The sequence below is a fragment of the Mobula birostris genome, chromosome 12 (assembly GCF_030028105.1).
Source record: "Mobula birostris isolate sMobBir1 chromosome 12, sMobBir1.hap1, whole genome shotgun sequence".
NCBI classification, from domain to species: Eukaryota; Metazoa; Chordata; class Chondrichthyes; order Myliobatiformes; family Myliobatidae; genus Mobula; species Mobula birostris.
The window spans coordinates 51,425,005-51,443,133 of record NC_092381.1 but is presented as its reverse complement, the minus strand read 5'-3'; the positions used below and the strand labels follow the sequence as shown (position 1 = coordinate 51,443,133).

The 18,129-nt window shown below is 40.5% G+C and overlaps 1 protein-coding gene across 4 annotated transcripts in view; it reads right to left on the bottom strand.

Annotated features, from left to right (window-relative positions):
- Nucleotides 1–18,129, bottom strand: part of tm2d1 (TM2 domain containing 1) — a 76,163-nt gene that overhangs the window by 45,134 nt on the left and 12,900 nt on the right. For all 4 annotated transcript variants that reach the window (XM_072273788.1, XM_072273786.1, XM_072273787.1 and 1 more), the window contains exons 3-4: nt 13,847–13,955; nt 9,452–9,543 (exon numbers count right to left, since the gene is read on the bottom strand). In XM_072273788.1, coding sequence (XP_072129889.1) covers nt 9,452–9,543; nt 13,847–13,955 — 201 coding nt within the window. The remainder of the gene's footprint in view (nt 1–9,451; nt 9,544–13,846; nt 13,956–18,129) is intronic.

The following is an 18,129-nucleotide window of genomic DNA, read 5'->3' as shown; positions in this document are numbered from 1 at the left end:
CTCAAATCGAAAATAGGAAATTAGGAAATTGCAAAGTGAAATTGACGATATTTATACATTGGAAACTCAAAGAAATTTTCTTTACTTGAGACAAAAGAATTATGAAGTAGGAGGTAAATCAGCTAGATTATTAGTATATAAATTACGAAAACAACAAGCAGACAATACAATTCATAAAATAAAGAATCCAAAGACAAAGCTTGTGGAGAGTACAACAGGGAAAATTCAAGAGAGTTTTGAAACATATTAACGAGAGCTGTACTCCCAACCCTGGGCCCCCAATGAGCCCTATATAGACAGTGTATTGAATTTTTTAGATCTACCTAAACTTACAGACTTACAAAATGAAAGTTTATTAGAACCAGTAACTGTCAAAGAACTGAACGTGGCCATCTCTAGGTTAAAGGCTGGAAAGTCCCCGGGTTCTGATGGGTTTACCTCAGAGTGGTACAAGTCCCTGAAGACACAGTTAGCCCCATTACTACTTAACACCTTTAACTGGATCTTGCAGACAGGAGAAATTCCACCTTCCTGGAGAGAAGCGATTATTTCAGTTATTCCTAAAGAGGGTAAAGATAAACTAGAATGTGGCAATTATCGGCCAATTAGTGTTCTTAATTTAGATTACAAACTATTTACATCTATATTAGCGCGCAGATTGGAAAAGCTTTTACCTGGCCTAATCCACTTAGACCAGACTGGATTTATTCAACAAAGACAAACACAGGACAACATAAGGAGAACTCTGCACATATTAGAACAGGTTAATAAGAACGAGACAGAGACAATGGTAGTAGGATTGGACGCTGAGAAAGCTTTTGATTCGGTTAGTTGGGCATTCCTATACAGAGTGTTAGGAAGATTCGGCTTTCAAGAAAAGTTTATTAAAGTAATTCAGACTCTATATGACAGCCCTACAGCCCAAATTAAGATAAATGGGGACCTCTCTGACCCCTTCATCTCAGAGAGAGGCACTAGACAGGGATGCCCAATTTCTCCTCTCCTTTTTGCGCTATATATTGAACCGCTTGCCCAACTAATAAGATAGAGCGAAATCGTAAAAGGTATCAAGGTGGCAGGGATTGAACAGAAAGTGGCGTTATTCACAGATGATGTTTTGGTCTATCTCAGTGAACCAGAAAAATCATTTATAGGATTGTTTACACTGTTGGATGACTTTGGGAAAATATCAGGTTATAAAATAAATGTAAAGAAAACGCAGGTTATGTCCCTAAATTATACACCATCCAAAAAGTTGCAGGATACATATGATCTTAAGTGGGAAGCTAAATCATTAAAATATTTAGGAATAACCCTGCCGAAGGATCTTTCAACACTGTCACAGGTAAATTATGGGCCATTAATCTCAGAGATAAAAGCAGATATGCATAGATGGAATCTTATCCCCTTTTTAAGTTTAAATTCAAGGATAAATACTATAAAAATGAATATTCTTCCTCGGTTATTGTATCTTTTCCGTACTTTACTGGTGGAGGTGGATGATAATCAATTCAGGGAATGGGACAAATGGATTTCCCGCTTCATTTGGCAAGGAAAGAAACATAGAATTCGATATAACACCTTACAGTTAGGGAAGGAAGGAGGAGGTATGGTTCTTCCTTGCCTGAGAAATTATTTTTATGCCTCACAGATAACCCCTCTGTTATATTGGTGTAATAGGGAATATAAGGCTAGATGGAAGGAAGTAGAATTTGGATTAGTTGACAGTTTTCCTCAATAGCTGACAAAGGATTGATGGCCCAGTTGGAAAAATTTAAAAACGCTTGGATAAATCTTACATTAAAAGTATGGCAGAAGGTGGTTAATTCATGTGGAATTAATAACATCTTAAAACTCTTTAGATGGTGTGCATATGATACCGAATTCCTTCCCAACAGAGGAGATAAAAGATTTGAGCTATGGATAAAGAAAGGTCTTACAACCTACCTCTCATTTATAGATAAAAGAGTATTACAAAGTTTCCAAATCCTGCAGGACAAACATGGCCTAGAACATAATGACTTTTTTAGGTACCTTCAAGTACGAAACTATGTTAACCAGAGTTGTAGATATACAGACCTATCAACAGTAGAATTAGAATTTTTCAAAATTCTGAATTCGGCTTGCAGTTCAATACCTAGTAAATCAGTTTCTCGATTATATAATACACTCTCCCATGCTAAAAATGTAAATACACTGTATATTAAAGAGAAGTGGGAGAAAGAAGCGGGGTTGGTACTTTCAGAGGAGGCTTGGGGGAAAATCTGCAGCTTTCAATGGTCCTCGACTAATTCTTTGACTTGGAGAGAACATTGTTGGAAAAATATTATAAGATACTTCAAGACCCCATATCAGGAAAAATATAAAGATACAAATGTGATGTGTTGGAGAAGGTGCGGCTCCAAGGAGGCAAATCATTTTCATATTTTTTGGGATTGCCCTAAATTTAAGTCTATTTTGGGAAGGTATTCATAGAACATTAGTTAAGGTACTTAGGTCCCAGATACCTCTGAACTTTGAGATGCTCTATTTGGGGCATGTATTGTTTCTTGAACAGAAGGAAGATATAAAGTTGCTGCAGGCCCTCTTAGCAGCAAGTAAGAAATCAATCACTAGAAAATGGCTAAATCCAATACCACCTACATTAGAAGATTGGTACGAAATTATCTTGGAAATATTTAAAATGGAAAAGTTGACTTACTCCCTGAGAACTTAAAAAGAAAAATTTTATCAAATCTGGAATAAATGGATTGAATATATAACCCCAATGTGAGCAGGCTTTAGATGACTCTCCTAATGATTTATACTGCTCTTCTCATCAACACAGTAATATTGCTAACGTAAGCACCCCTAGTCTAAATGTTTGTTTTTTTTGTTTTCTTTTGGAAAATAGAGAATTAACACAAGTAAAGGGAAAGATTTGGAAAAGGGATAAAAAAAATGAAAAAATTAAGTAAATAAGTACATAGGGATTGGATAATTATGTCTGCGGGCAGGAGCAAGCATGAACAAATTAGGATATTAACACCTACAATGGTTGATACATAGGCTTATATACAACATTTTGGACCAGTGGAAATGGTCCAGAAGGGTTATATGGAAACTATTATTACCATTTTTCTTAACAACTAATTCTATTACTTAGCCTAATAGGTTAGATTTACCACAGTACATAATTATCTATTTAAATGTTTATTTTCCTTTTATATCATCTCAATGTGTACTTAAGAATGTATAAATAATTGTAGTTTTATACATATAAAAAAATGGAAAAGGTTATGTGTGAAAAAAGTGCATGATATTTGTGAATTCCTTATCCAAATAAAAATAAAATAAAAAAAAGAATTTTTTTTTTAAACAGCAGTTTTAAATGTTCTGTTTTAAATTGATTACCATTTTATATCATCTGAGAGAATTATAATTTAATCATATAAAATTAGCTTCTTTGGGCAGAAAGATTTTCAAGTAGTGATTATAGATTTGCATATCATTAAAAACTCATTTGTAGCAAATAAAGTATAAATTATGTAATTAAAATAATTAAAGTTGGCCAAATCTAATATCAAATATTATTTACAGTAAGTTACTTTCAAAAAGTTTGTTTTGAAAATTTGTGCTTTAAAGTGTTAGGATTATTGAAAAAGGATTGACCGATTTAATAATTCCCTTTCACCTGTTACCTTGGATTTACAGAAGGCTTTGACAAGGTGTCACACACAAGGTTGCTAAACAAGATAGGAGCCATGGTGTTATAGGAAAGATACTAAAATAGATAAAAGACTGGCTTACTGGCAGAAGGCAAAGAGGCAATCAAGGGGACCTTCAGTAGAAATTTGCAAAGCACCTTTGCTGACATACCAAATCTCCTCAAATTCATAATGAATTATAGCCATTGTTGCACCTTTGTAATTGCATCAATATGTTGGAGCCAGAAGAGATCTTCAGAGATGTTGACAGCCAGAAACTTGAAACTGCTCACCCTTTCCACTGCTGACACCACAATGAGGATTGGTGTGGGTATTCCCCTGATTTCCCCTTTCTGAAGTCTACAATCAATTCAGTCATACTTTACTGATCCCGGGGGAAATTGGTTTTCGTTACGGTTGCACCATAAATAATATAGTAATAGAACCATAAATAGTTAAATAGTAATATGTAAATTATGCCAGTAAATTATGAAATAAGTCCAGGACCAGCCTATTAGCTCAGGATGTCTGACCCTCCGAGGGAGGAGTTGTAAAGTTTGATGGCCGCAGACAGGAATGACTTCCTATGACGCTCTGTGTTGCGTCTCGGTGGAATGAGTCTCTGGCTGAATGTACTCCTGTGCCCAACCAGTACATTATGTAGTGGATGGGAGACATTGACCAAGATGGCATGCAACTTGGACAGCATCCTCTTTTCAGACACCACCGTGAGAGAGTCCAGTTCCATCCCCACAACATCACTGGCCTTATGAATGAGTTTGTTGATTCTATTGGTGTCTGCTGCCCCAGCGCACAACAGCAAACATGATAGCACTGGCCACCACAGACTCGTAGAACATCCTCAGCATTGTCTGGCAGATGTTAAAGGACCTCAGTCTCCTCAGGAAATAGAGACGGCTCTGTCCCTTCTTGTAGACAGCCTCAGTGTTCTTTGACCGGTCCAGTTTATTGTCAATTCGTATCCCCAGGTATTTGTAATCCTCCACCATGTCCACACTGACTCCCTGGATGGAAACAGAGGTCACTGGTACCTTAGCTCTCCTCAGGTCTACCAGCAGCTCCTTAGTCTTTTTCACATTAAGCTGCAAATAATTCTGCTCACACCATGTGACAGAAGTTTCCTACTGTAGCCCTGTACTCAGCCTCATCTCCCTTGCTGATGCATCCAACTATGGCAGAGTCATCCGAAAACTTCTGAAGATGACAAGACTCTGTGCAGTAGTTGAAGTCCGAGGTGTAAATGGTGAAGAGAAAGGGGGACAAGACAGTCTCCTGTGGAGCCCCAGTGCTGCTGATCACTCTGTCGGACACACACTGTTGCAAGCACACGTACTGTGGTCTACCAGTCAGGTAATCAAGAATCCATGATACCAGGGAAGCATCCACCTGCATTGCTGTCAGCTTCTCCCCCAGCAGAGCAGGGTGGATGGTGTTGAACGCACTGGAGAAGTCAAAAAACATGACCTTCACAGTGCTCGCTGGCTTGTCCAGGTGGGCGTAGACACGGTTCAGCAGGTAGACGATGGCATCCTCAACTCCTAGTCGGGGCTGGTAGGCGACTAGGAGTGACCATAGGCCTGACCATAGGCCGGAGCAGCTCCAGAACAAGTCTATTGAGGGTCTTCATTATGTGGGAGGTCAATGCCACCGGTCTGTAGTCACTGAGGCCGCTGGGGCGTGGCGTCTTCGGCACAGGGATGAAGCAGGTCGTCTTCCACAGTACAGGAACCCTCCGGAGCCTCAGGCTCAGGTTGAATACATGGCGAAGTACTCCACATAGCTGAGGGGCACAGGCTTTGAGCACCCTGGTACTGACACCATCCGGTCCTGCAGCCTTGCTTGGGTTGAGACGTTTCAGCTGTCTTTTCACCTGTTCAGCCGTGAAGCCCACCGTGGTGGTTTCGTGTGAGGAAGCGGTATAGTCATGAGAGCAGGGTGGGGGACTGTGAGGAGGGGTAGGAGGGGAGAGTGGAATATGTGTTAGTTGGGGCTGACAACAGATGGCTCATGTGGGGGTTGGGCAGGGGCCACAATGTCAAATCTGTTAAAGAACAGGTTACGTTCATTGGCCCTGTCCACACTGCCTTCAGCTCCTCTGTTGCCAGTTTGCCAGAACCCAGTGATGGTCCTCATCCTCGTCCAGAACTCTCTCATGTTGTTCTGCTGGAGTTTCCACTCAAGCTTCCTCCTGTACCTGTCTTTAGCCTCCATGATCCTGGCTTTCAGGTCCCTCTGTATTGTCCTCAGCTCCTCCCTATTTCCATCTCTAAACGCCCTCTTTTTAGCGTTCAGGATGTCCTTAATGTCCTTTGTCACCCATGGCTTCTTATTTGAATAACAAAGGACAGTTCTTGTTGGAACATGCAGTCCACACAGAAGTTGATGTAATCAGTGATGCATTCTGCTTGGTCTTACTGACGTTCACCACTCAACCAGCTGAGCTATCTCACTTCTGCATGCTTCAACATCTGAAATTCTGCCAACAATAATGGTGTCATCAGCAAATTTATAGATGGCGTTTGTGCCTAGCCACACAGTCATGGGTGTAGAGAGAGTACAGCAGTGGGCTAAGCATTTATCTTTGAGGTGCACCAGTGTTACCCAGTTGCAAAGAGCCCCAGGTTTTGGACCTTGTTGATTAGTACTGAGGGCATGACGGTATTGAGTGCTGAGTTGTAATAAATAAACAGCAGCCTGATGCCAGTACTGCTACTGCTGAGGTGATCCAAGGCCAAGTGGAGAGCGAGATTGCATCTGCTGTAGACATAACATGGCAGCAGGCAAATTACAGTGGGTCCAGGAACTTGCTTAGACAGGAGTTAATTCTAGCCATGACCAATCTCTCAAAGCACTTCATCACAGTAGATGCAAGTGGAACTGGGCAACAGTTATTGAGGCAGCTTATCCTGCTCTTCTAGGGCACTGGTATGATTGTCACTCTTTTGAAGCAGGTGGGAACCTCCAACTGCAGCAGAGATAGATTGAAGATGTTTTTGAACGCTCCTGCCAGTTCATTGGCACAGCTCTCCAATGTCTTACCAGGTACACCATCAGGACCTGACACCTTGCGAGGGTTCACCCCCTTGAAAGATGTTCTGACGTAGGCCTCTGAGAAAGAGATCACAGCATCATCAGATGCTGCAGGAATTGCACAGATGTAGTTTTATTCTCCCTCTCAAAGTGTGCAGAAAGGCAGTGAGATCATCTGTGAGTGAAGCATCACAGCTATTCATGATGTTAGCTTTCACCTTGTTGAAAATAATGGTTTGCAGACACTGCCAGAACTGATGTGCATCCAGTACTGTCTCTAACTTCAATCAGAATTGTTTTGTCACCCTTAATATAGTCTTTGGTACATCATACCTGGACTTCCTTTATAGTTCTGGATGACCGGTCTTGAACACTACAGATCTAGCCCTCAGCAGACTACGAATCTCCTGGTTCATCCATGGTTTTTGGTCTGGGTATGTCCAGTACGTTCTCGAAGGCACACTCATCCACACAGATCTTGATGAGGCTGGTGACAACTGTGACATATTCCTTCATATTCAGAGATGAATCCCGGTATAATGTCCATTCCACCAATTCAAAGCAGTCCTGTAAACACTCCTCTACCTTCTTGATCCTCACCACTGGTGCTGTGGTCTTTAGTTACTGCCAACATGCTGGGAGAAGTACGCCAACTCAAACTAATTGGACTTTCCAAACTGTGGGTGTGGTATAGCACGGTAAGCGTTCTTGATGGTGGTATAACTGTGATCAAGTGTATTGGCTCCTCTAGTTTCAAAGATGATATGTTGGTGGTAGCTGTTCAGAGACTTCAAACCGGCCTGATTGAAATCCCCCACAATGATAGGGAAGTTATCAGGGTGCGCTGTTTTGTGTTTACTGATTATGGTGCTCAGCTTCTCCATTGCCTGTCTGACGTTGGCCTAAGGTGGAACGTACACTGCTACCAGGATGATGGCAGAAAAGTCCGTCAGCAGATAAAATGGATGACATTTGACCACTAGACGTTTGAGGTCGTCTGAGCAGGACTGAGATAGAACCGCCATTTCTATGCACATACTGAATTAACCATAAAACATACCCCATCTCCTCTAAAAGACTGAGTAGCAGATAAGAGTACAGTGCAGGGAAGTGTACAGTCATGCACTTTGGTAGAAGTAATAAGGACACAAAATATTTTCTAAATGGGAAGCAGATTCAGAAATCACAGATATAAAGGGACTTGGGAACCTTAGTGCAGGATTCTCTAAAGATTAACTTGCAGGTTCAATCAGTAGTAAGGAAGGCAAATAAAATATCAGCATTCATTTCGAGAGGACTAGAATATAAAGGCAAGGATGGAATGCTGAGACTGCTTAAGGCATGGGTCAGACCACATATGGAGCACTGTGAGCAATGTTAGGTTCCATAACTAAGAAGGAATATGCTGACATAGGAGAGGGTCCTTGGAGGTATATGAGAATAATCCTAAATAAAAAGGTTTAATCTGTGAGGAATACTTGATGGCTCTGAGCCTGTACTCATTAGAACTTAGATGAATGACCAGAGATAACACTACCATCTGCCCAACTGCATCGTGAAGTATGTTTAGACAATGGAAATGAAAGGAGTTTCTGTTCTCAAATACAATTTCTTACGTATAGGGCTGTGCAAAAATCTAAGCATATCTATATATCCACAGCTAGGGAACCTATAACTTATGTACAATACTGAAGTAATTTTATGTATTGCACTGTACTGCATCACACAAACAAAAACCAATTTCATGACATATGTGAGTAATGATAAACCTGATTCTGATATGGGTCTCTATTGTGGACTGAGAGTGGGAAGGGGGCAGGCAGAGGGGAATCATGGTTGGGAAAAGGAGCCGGAAGCACCAGAGCAACATTCTGGTATCATCAATAAACCAATTGTTCAGAATCAAATGACCTTGCCTAGTGTCTCAGGGCTGGGTGTGACTGCACCCATCCCACCCCTGGAACTCCTCCTCTGTCACCTGCCCCACACCCCTCCCGGGGCACTCCACTCTCGCCATTTCTGACATCCTTTACTCCCACCAAATTTACAAACTCGCTCTTTGCTCTACATTGACAAATACAATACTGTGCAAAAGTCTAAAGCACTCCAGCTATACATACATATGTGTCAAAGACTTTTGCACAGTACTGTAGAAAATAAGGGATTGCTGCACATTACAAGTTGTACCCATATACAAACTGTACTAAAGCAAGATACAAATCAATTACCAAAAAGAATTGAACGATCTAGGGTTCTATTACTTAAGATTATAACATGGAAATGATAATAAATGATAATGACACTAAATCAACCAATCTCAAGATAGAGGAGATTTATGCATTTACAGGTACTGGGAAGCCTACTGCAAGCAAGAATATTTACAAGGTGTGCTTGAACAGACTTTTAATACAAATTGAATACTTTAAAGCATTACTTACAATAATGGTAATGAAAAACATTGTATTTTAGAGCCTCAGATTGCAATAATTTATCAGTTAATAAAAACAAGCATTTTTGACAATCATATCCAGAAATGCCATTACAAAATTGCAAATATAATGGAAAAAAAGTGGTGCAATTGAATTGATTGCTTGGTTTGTGTAAAGATATTGCCAAATAAATAGATAAGTTTAAATGTTCATGGCAATAACAGCAATTTCATGTATTAAAAACTAGCACCAATTTATGTTCTTCAAAATATGGACAATCCTTACCCAAAGCTGGATACCCCAAGTAGAATCTGTCTGCTCCCAGCCATCCAAGAAATAACGAAAGAGCCACTGCCACCTTATAAGAATAACCAGTCCTTAAAGAAAAATATGAAAATAGAAATTACTGGACTTGTCCGACAACCTCATATCAAGTAATAAAATCTAGAAATGGTCTTCCCTATGGCAGCATCTATGGGGAAAAACAGAAAAAGTACACTTTTTGTTCCATAGATGCTGCCTGGCCTGCTGAGTTCCTCCAGCGTTTTGTGTGTGTTGCTCAGATTTCCAGGATCTGCAGATTTTCTCTTGTTTGCATTCTTCCCTATGTCCTAATTTTTGATATAAATAGGCCTTCAGTTTAAAAAGAGGCGGCAATACATCACAGTGCATTAGAACAGAAGGATACAGTGCTATAACTTACAAGTGAAAATCTGCAGATACTGCAAATCCAAGCAACACACACAAAATGCTGGAGGAACTCAGCAGGCCAGGCAGCATCTATGGAACAAAAGTACAACTGATGTTTCGCTCGGCCTGAAATGTCGAATGTACTCTTTTCCATAGATGCTGCCTAGCCTGCTAAGTTCCTCCAGCATTTTGTGAGTGGTACTATAATTTGATCAGGATATGGACTGCATTCAGATTTCCAAATACTAGATTCCTAATTTCAACCACAATACCATTACAGCTTATCATGGATCCAAGTGTGCATTAAGGGAATTTAACCATAGAAACTCTTTTATAACACATTGACATCAGATTGAGCAGTATTTTAACATCATTTCCATTCTTGTTATAGGAATTTAGGTTGCGGTTTAGTGTTGAAGAGTCAATGCTCAGGGAAAATCAGCCTTTAAGGAGGCATTTGAAGACAACAGCAACTATAGAAATTAGTAATGGTTAAATAGATGGTATTATTAAAAACAACATGTTTGATTTAGCAAAATTAGAAGTCTGAATGTTTGTCTAATGCTTGTTTGCTGGAGCTCTATGTTAACCAATCTTAATAGGAGTTAAAATGTTAACAGACCAAAAGTCGAGGCCTTAGTTAAATATCTCTTAGATCTGCTTCTACTAGCTCACAACTCAATGCAGACTTCACCATTTTAGTAATTAAAAGAGACCATTCAATTTGGAGAAGTTAACTTCAATTTTCTCATGTACATCCAGCGTATCTAAATGTTGTAGCTTTTTTTGTTATTCCATACATCTTTTCACTATTTTATTATCAATAAATCAGAGTTTTTAAATTTCAGGATACTAATTGATCCTAGCCAAGATGCTAGGAGGAAACCTCCATACATTTTCCCAATTGTATTCCATAGAGTGAAATAAATTCAGTCAAACATCATCCATCCCCCCAATCAGTAAAGCACTACAACATAATACTGATTACATATTTTGGAAGTATCAGTGGTAGAAGGTCTTCTAAGGCGGCTTTAAGCAAACTCCTAAAATATAGCAGGTGATGTATTCTATCTGAGCCTTCGAAGTATCTCTGAGTGAGTAAAACTTTTTAAACTGATATTATTTTATCCATCAAATACAATTCCACACTTAGCTATTCTGTCCAGGATTCCAAGTATTGATGGCTTTCTAAATGATAACATATTAATTCTTATCAGTTACTGTCCTCCTCACAATTTAAGTTCAAGCAGTTATTCCAGATTAACCTTTCTCACATCAATGATGTATTCAACAGTATAGTGGTAAATTACGGACTTGCACCATGGAGACCCAAGCTGAAAATCCAAGAATGGGTATAAATCTTATCCAGGTTGCTGGAAAATTTAAATTAAGTTACTTAAATAAACCTGGAATTACAAATCTGATATCAGTAATGAGAACATGAAACTGTGGGACCACATAAAAACCCAGATGGTTAGCTAATGTCCTTTGGAGAAGGAAAACCACATTTACTCATTCTGGCATACATGCAACAGTACATCTTAAGTATTCACTATGATTGAATCTTAAGTATTCTCCAAAATAGGCTTGTCCCCAAGGAAATTAAACACTGGCTTGCCAACAATTCCCATATTTCATATATAAAAACATATTATATATAGTCATCTTCAGAGGCAACTGACAAATTGTTTCAACCGGCTCACCAATCAGAACAAATGACTTGGATGAAGAAGTGGAGGGATGGATTAGTAAATTTGCTGATGACACAAAGGTTGGAGGTGTTGTGGATAGTGTGGAGGGCTGTCAGAGGTTACAGCGGGACCATGATAGGATGCAAAACTGGGCTGAGAAGTGGCATATGGAGTTCAACCCAGATAAGAGGCGGTTCATTTTGGTAGGTCAAATATGATGGCAGAATATAATATTAATGGTAAGGCTCTTGGCAGTGTGAAGGATCAGAGGGATCTTGGGATCCAAGTCCATAAGACATTCAAAGCTGCTGTGCAGGTTGACTCTATGGTTAAGAAAGCATAAAGTGCATTGGCCTTCATCAATCGTGGGATTGAGTTTAGGAGCCGAGAGGTAATGTTGCAGCTATATAGGACCCTGGTCAGACCCCACTTGGAGTACTGTGCTCAGTTCTGGACACTTCACTAAAGGAAGGATGTGGAAACCATAGAAAGGGTGCAGAGGAGATTTACAAAGATATTGCCTGGACTGGGGAGCATGCCTTATGAGAACAGGTTGAGTGAACTTGGCCTTTTTTCCTTGGAGCGACAGAGGATCAGAAGTGACCTGATAGAGGTGTATAAGGTGATGAGAGGCATTGATTATGTGGATAGTCAGAGGCTTTTTCCCAGGGCTGAAATGGCTTGCACGAGAGGGCACAGTTTTAAGGTGCTTGGGAGTAGGTACAGAGGAGATGTCAGGAGTAATTTTTTTTTTTTTTTTTTTTTTTTTTTTTTTTTTTTTTTTTTAAAAACAGAGAGTGGTGAGTGCATGGTATGGGCTGCCAGCAACAGTGGTGGAGGAGGATACGATAGGGTCTTTTGAGAGACTCCTGGACAGGTACATGGAGCTCAGAAAAATAGAGGGCTATGAGTAACCCTAGGTAATCTCTCAGGTAAGGATATGTTTGGCACAGCTTTGTGGGCTGAAGGGCCTGTACTGTGCTGTAAGTTTTCTATGTTTCTACTCAGATTAAGGAAGACACTATTCTGTTTTGGAAGGATAAACTTGCTAAAAGTGGACCTCCGGGCAAGCTACTGTTTGTGTCAGACAAGAACCAGGACAAATACTTTAGGGCCATTGAATCCAAGATAATCCAAAAAATAAAAATGCATATTTTTGAGCAGGGTTTTGTCCTTCTTAGCATGCTTTAGGTGAGGTGGGGTGGGGAACATATTATAATGATGCAGCGACATCATAGATTTGAACAAGATGGATGGACCGATAGGTGTAACCTGGTTTCATCTTACTATGTTGCACATTCTTCCTGATTGCCAAGATTCACCAATTCTCCCACTTACTCAAATGCTGAAACACTGAAACCAGTGGTCAACCTCTGCACTCTCTTCACACAGGCTTCAGTATGAGCGCTTCCTTTTTTTCTAGAATTTCACAATATACGTAAAATGTGATTTTAGCCATGGGGTTCCAAATGATTTTAGATGCAATGTATTTGACTGGAGTCTTTACCACAAACGATAGATATATAAATGAAACAGAATTCTGATCCTAAATATTGGTATTCAAATGTACACTTGTAGTGTGTGTCCCCATTTATCACTCTCTAGCCTGTCTCCACCTCCAATCTCCCTTCCTGCCACCTTGTTCCATGTGCCTTTTTTCTGTCTGCTTTCACTTGTCACACTACTTCCATCTTCTAACTCTTCCACCTCCTCCCTGACTTACCTAGTACTACACATCAACATTCACCCCCTCCCCAGTCCACCTATTAGATAATGGCGTGTATGATCTCTCCCTCACTCTTCTTTATACCATTTACCTTCACCCTCCTTTAAGCCCTGATGCAGGTTCTTGAAATGAGAGTCAACAACTCCTACTCCCCATCTCCCTATTGGTGCTGCATGATCTGCTGAATTCCTTCAGCAGTTTATTTTGTGCTCCATGTTCCAGCGTCTGTGGTCTTGTATCTTTCTTGTTCAAAAACTAAATCATCATTCTGAAACTGATCCCTAGTAGAACCTCACTACTTGTCAAGTTTCTCAGCATTTAAAAATAATTCATAGAACTACAGCACTATAGCAAGCTATTTAGCCTACAAATTCATTTTTCTCTCATACAAACCACATTAAATATTGCAAACTTGAACATTCCTCTGTAAAGTAATTATCTGACAAAACAGAACTATTGGGTTGTATATAAACACAAAGCTTTTAATGCTTTCAAACTAATGTTTTAATATGCAGTGAAGAAATATCTTATTTTAACTTTATGCGCGATAAAAAAAAAATCTGAAATACTTACACATTACGACATGGAAAAGGCTTATAGAAACCAATTTCCTTTCCACTGAAAGTGCTCACAATGCCACTATAATTTCTGCAGGTGATGTTAGGTGCTGGCATACAAGGAACTAGCAATAAAATAAAAATGTTAATTAGGGATAATTTTACTTTACATTATTAACAGAATTTAAGATCTGTAATTTTTGCTCAGACTTCACCATTAATGTTTATCAAAATGTGTGAAAATTGACATATTGGATACAGGTGGTCCCCAAATTATAAATGCCTGAACTTGTGTCTCAAATTCTCATTCATACATACAAGTTCAGATGAATACCAGCTGCTGCACCATCTCCTGCCTGGTTGGAATAGGGTCTTTCTACATGCCTTCTCTTCCAAACACTAGATTCAAGAATCACTAGATACTGGAATGGTTCTGGAAGACTGGAAAAACACAAATGTCACTCCACTCTTCAAGAAGGGAGAGGTGCAGAAGAAACTGTAGGCCAGTTAGTCTGGCCTCTGTGGTTGGGAAAATGCTGGAGGTGATTATTAAGGATGAGGCTCAGGGTACTTGTTGACACATGATAAAGTAGGCTGTAGTCGGCATGGTTTCCTCAAAGGAAAATTTTGCCTGACAAATCTATTGGAATTCTTTTAAGAAATAACAAGCAGGATAAACAAAGGAGAATGGGTTGATGTTGTGTACTTGGATTTTCAGAAGACATTTGACAAGGTGCCACATGAGGCTGCTAAACAAGCCCGTGGTATTACAGGAAAGATTCTAACATGGATAAAGCACTGGCTCATTGGCAGCCTTTTCAGGCTGGCTCCCAGTGACTAGCGGTGTTCCAACAGGAGTCTCTATTGGGACTGATTCTTTTTACCTGATATGTCAATGATTTGGATGATGGAATTGATGGCTTTCTTGAAAGGTTTGCAGACAATACAAAGATAGGTGGAGGGACAGGTAGTTTTGAGGAAGTAGAGAGGCTACAGGAGGACTTAGATTAGGAAAATGGGCAAAGAAATGGCAGATGGAATACAGTGTCAGGAAGTGTATGGTCATGCACTTTGGTAGAGGAAATGAAAAGGGTTGCTATATACTAAATGGAGAGAAAATATAAAAAAAACTGAGATGCAAAGGGATTTGGGAGTCTTTGTGCAGGATTCCCAAAAGGCTAATTTGCAGGTTGACTCAGTGGCGAGGAAGGAAAATGCAATGTTAGCATTCATTTCAAGAGGAGTATAATATTAAAAACAAGGATGTGATGTTGAGACTATATCAAGTATCGGTGAGGCCTCATTTGGTTTTTGCGAGCAGTTTTGTCTCCTTATCTTAGAAAGGATGTGCTAAAACTGGAGAGGGTTCAAAGGAGATTCACAAAAATAAATCATATGAAGAGTGTATGATGGCTCTGGTCCTGTATTCACTAGAATTCAGAAGAATCAGGGGTGACCTCATTGAAACCTATTGAATAGTGAAAGACCTTGATAGAGTGGATGTGGAGAGGATGTTTCCTCTGGTGGGAGAGTCTAAGACCAGAAGACACAGGTCAGAATAGAGGGTGTCCTTTTAGAACAGAGATGAGGAGGAACTTCTTTAGCCAGAGAGTGACGTATATGTGGAACTCTGCCACAGGCAGCTGTGGAGACCAACTCTTATGTATATTTAAAGCAGAGGTTAATAGATACTTGATTGGTCAGGGCATGAAGGGATACGGAGAGAAGGCAGGAGACTGGTGCTGAGAGGAAAATTGGTATGATGTAATGGCTGAACAGGCTCGATTGGCCAAATGGCCTAATACTGTCCTATATCTTATGGTGTTTTGCTGAGCAAACTCACTCACTGAGTCAGTGAGGCTGGCTATGAAATTTATACTCTTGGAGTCTACAAACATTTCAACAACCAGGACTTATGCTTCATGTTTCACATTAGTACTATCAGACAAATTTTAACATCCTATGTACAGTACATAAGAAATATCAATACAAGCTTGGCCAGAGATAGAATTTCAGAAGGGCTCTTCGGAGAGAAGATAGCAGTGAAAAGAGGGGAGCTATTAGCAAGAGAATTTCCAAAGCACAAGCTTTAGCAGGATGGGACAACTGTCAATGGTACAGTGATGAAATCCGTGCCAGCAGCAACAGTGAGATGGAGGCGGAGGAGAGAAGGTGGCATCAGCACCTAAATTCAGGAGGGAGCTACAGCAGGCGGATAGTTGGCAATGGTGGTGAGGAGAGGAGAGGAGGACCCATCTGTGAGAGTCTAGACCCTTATGGAGAAAAGCAACAGAACTGCAGGTGACACTACATTTTAGAAAGTGACACACAGTAGGTTTAGCACCAGGCTGACCTGAATCTGTGCAGATTGGAAGTAACATCTCCACCTCGCTGACAATCAACAGTGGCGCACCCCAGGGATGTGTGCTTAGCCCACTGCTCTACTCTCTTTACACACATGACTGTGGCTAGGCATAGTTCAAATACCACCTATAAATTTACTGATGACACAACCATAGTTGGCAGAATCTCAGATGGCGATGAGAGGGCAAGATATATCAGCTAGTTGAGTGGTTCCACAGCAACCTTGCACTCAATGTCAGTAAGACCAAAGAGCTGATTGCGGACTTCAGAAAGGGCAAGATGAGGAAACAAACCAATCCTCAGAGGGATCAGAAGTGCAGAGAGTGAGCAATTTCAAGTTCCTGGGTGTCAATATCTCTGAGGATACAACCTGGTCCCAAAATATCAACGCAGCTATAAAGAATGCAAGACAACAGCTATATTTCAATGAGTTTGAGATTTGGTATGACACCTAAAACACTCGTAAATTTCTACAGATACACTTCGTGGAGCATTCTGATTGGCTGCATCACCATCTGGTATGGGGTGGGGTGGGGGTTACTGCACAGGATTGGAATATGCTGCAGAGAGTTCTAAAATTAGCCAGCTCCCTCATGGGCAGTAGCCTCTGTAGTATCCAAGACAACTTCAAGGAGTGATACCTCAGAAAGGCAATGTCTATTATTAAGGACCCCCACCACCCAGAACATGCCCTCTTCTCATTGTTACCATCAGGAAGGAGGTACAAAAGCCTGAAGGCAAAGACTCAACAATTCAGGAACAGCTTCTTCCCTTCTGCCACCTGATTTCTGTATGGACGTTGAACCCATGAACACTACCTCAGTACTTTCTACTTTTTTTCACTACTTATTTAATTTAACAATTATATAAATAAATATGTTTTTTTCCATATTATCTTGTATCGTACTGCTGCTGCAAAGTTAACAAATTTCACAGCAAACGCCTGTGATGTTAAACCTGATTCTGATCGGCAGAACTGGAGATGATGTCATATCAGAATATTATTTCCAACTCTAGGAAGCTCACTCCTGCAGTATATTTAAATTCCTAGACACTCCTTGTACTCTGGATATCACACATACAGAGTAAATGAGCAATACTGCATGAACCTAGGCCTAAAGGTACAAGTAGTCTATGGCAACACGATGTTCACCCAGACAGACTCAATTTCTGATATTCAGCTGAAACGCCATTCCCCACACGAACCTATCCAAGTGAATCTTAAATGATGGCTCTGCATACAACACATCATTCTCCACAACTTCCGCGATCTCTACAGGGATCCTAACATCAGACATATCTTTACCTTCCCCACCCCCCATGCTTTCCACAGGGATTACTCCCTCCATGATTTCCTTGCCCATTCATCCATCCGTACTCATCTCTCTCCTGGCACTTATCCCTGCAAGCAGCCTAAGGGCTACACCTGTCCACTTACCTCCTCCCTTGCTTCTATTCAGGGCCCCAAACAGTCCTTCCAGCTGAGGTAACACTTCACCTGAAAATCTGCTGGGGTCGTCTATTGTGTCTGGTGGTCCCTATGCAGCCTTCTCTACATTGGTGAAATCCATCATAAATTGGGGAACTGCTTCATCGAGCACCCCCGCTCCAGCCACCAAAATCAGAACTTTCCGGTGGCTAAACATCTAAAATTTCAACTGCCATCCTTGTTCTGGCATGTCAGTCCGTGGCCTCCTCTGGTTCTAAGATGATGACACCCTCAGGGTGGAGGAGCAACACCTTATATTCTGTCTGAGTTGCCTCCAACCTGATGGTATGAATATTGATCTCTCCATCCAGTTAAAAAAAATTCCCTATCCCCCCCCCCTTCTATTCCCCACTTTTTCCCCTTTACATTCTCTCACCTGCTTCTCACCTCTCCCAGGTACCTTTCTCCTATGGTCCACTCTCCTCTCCTATCAGATTCCTTCCTCT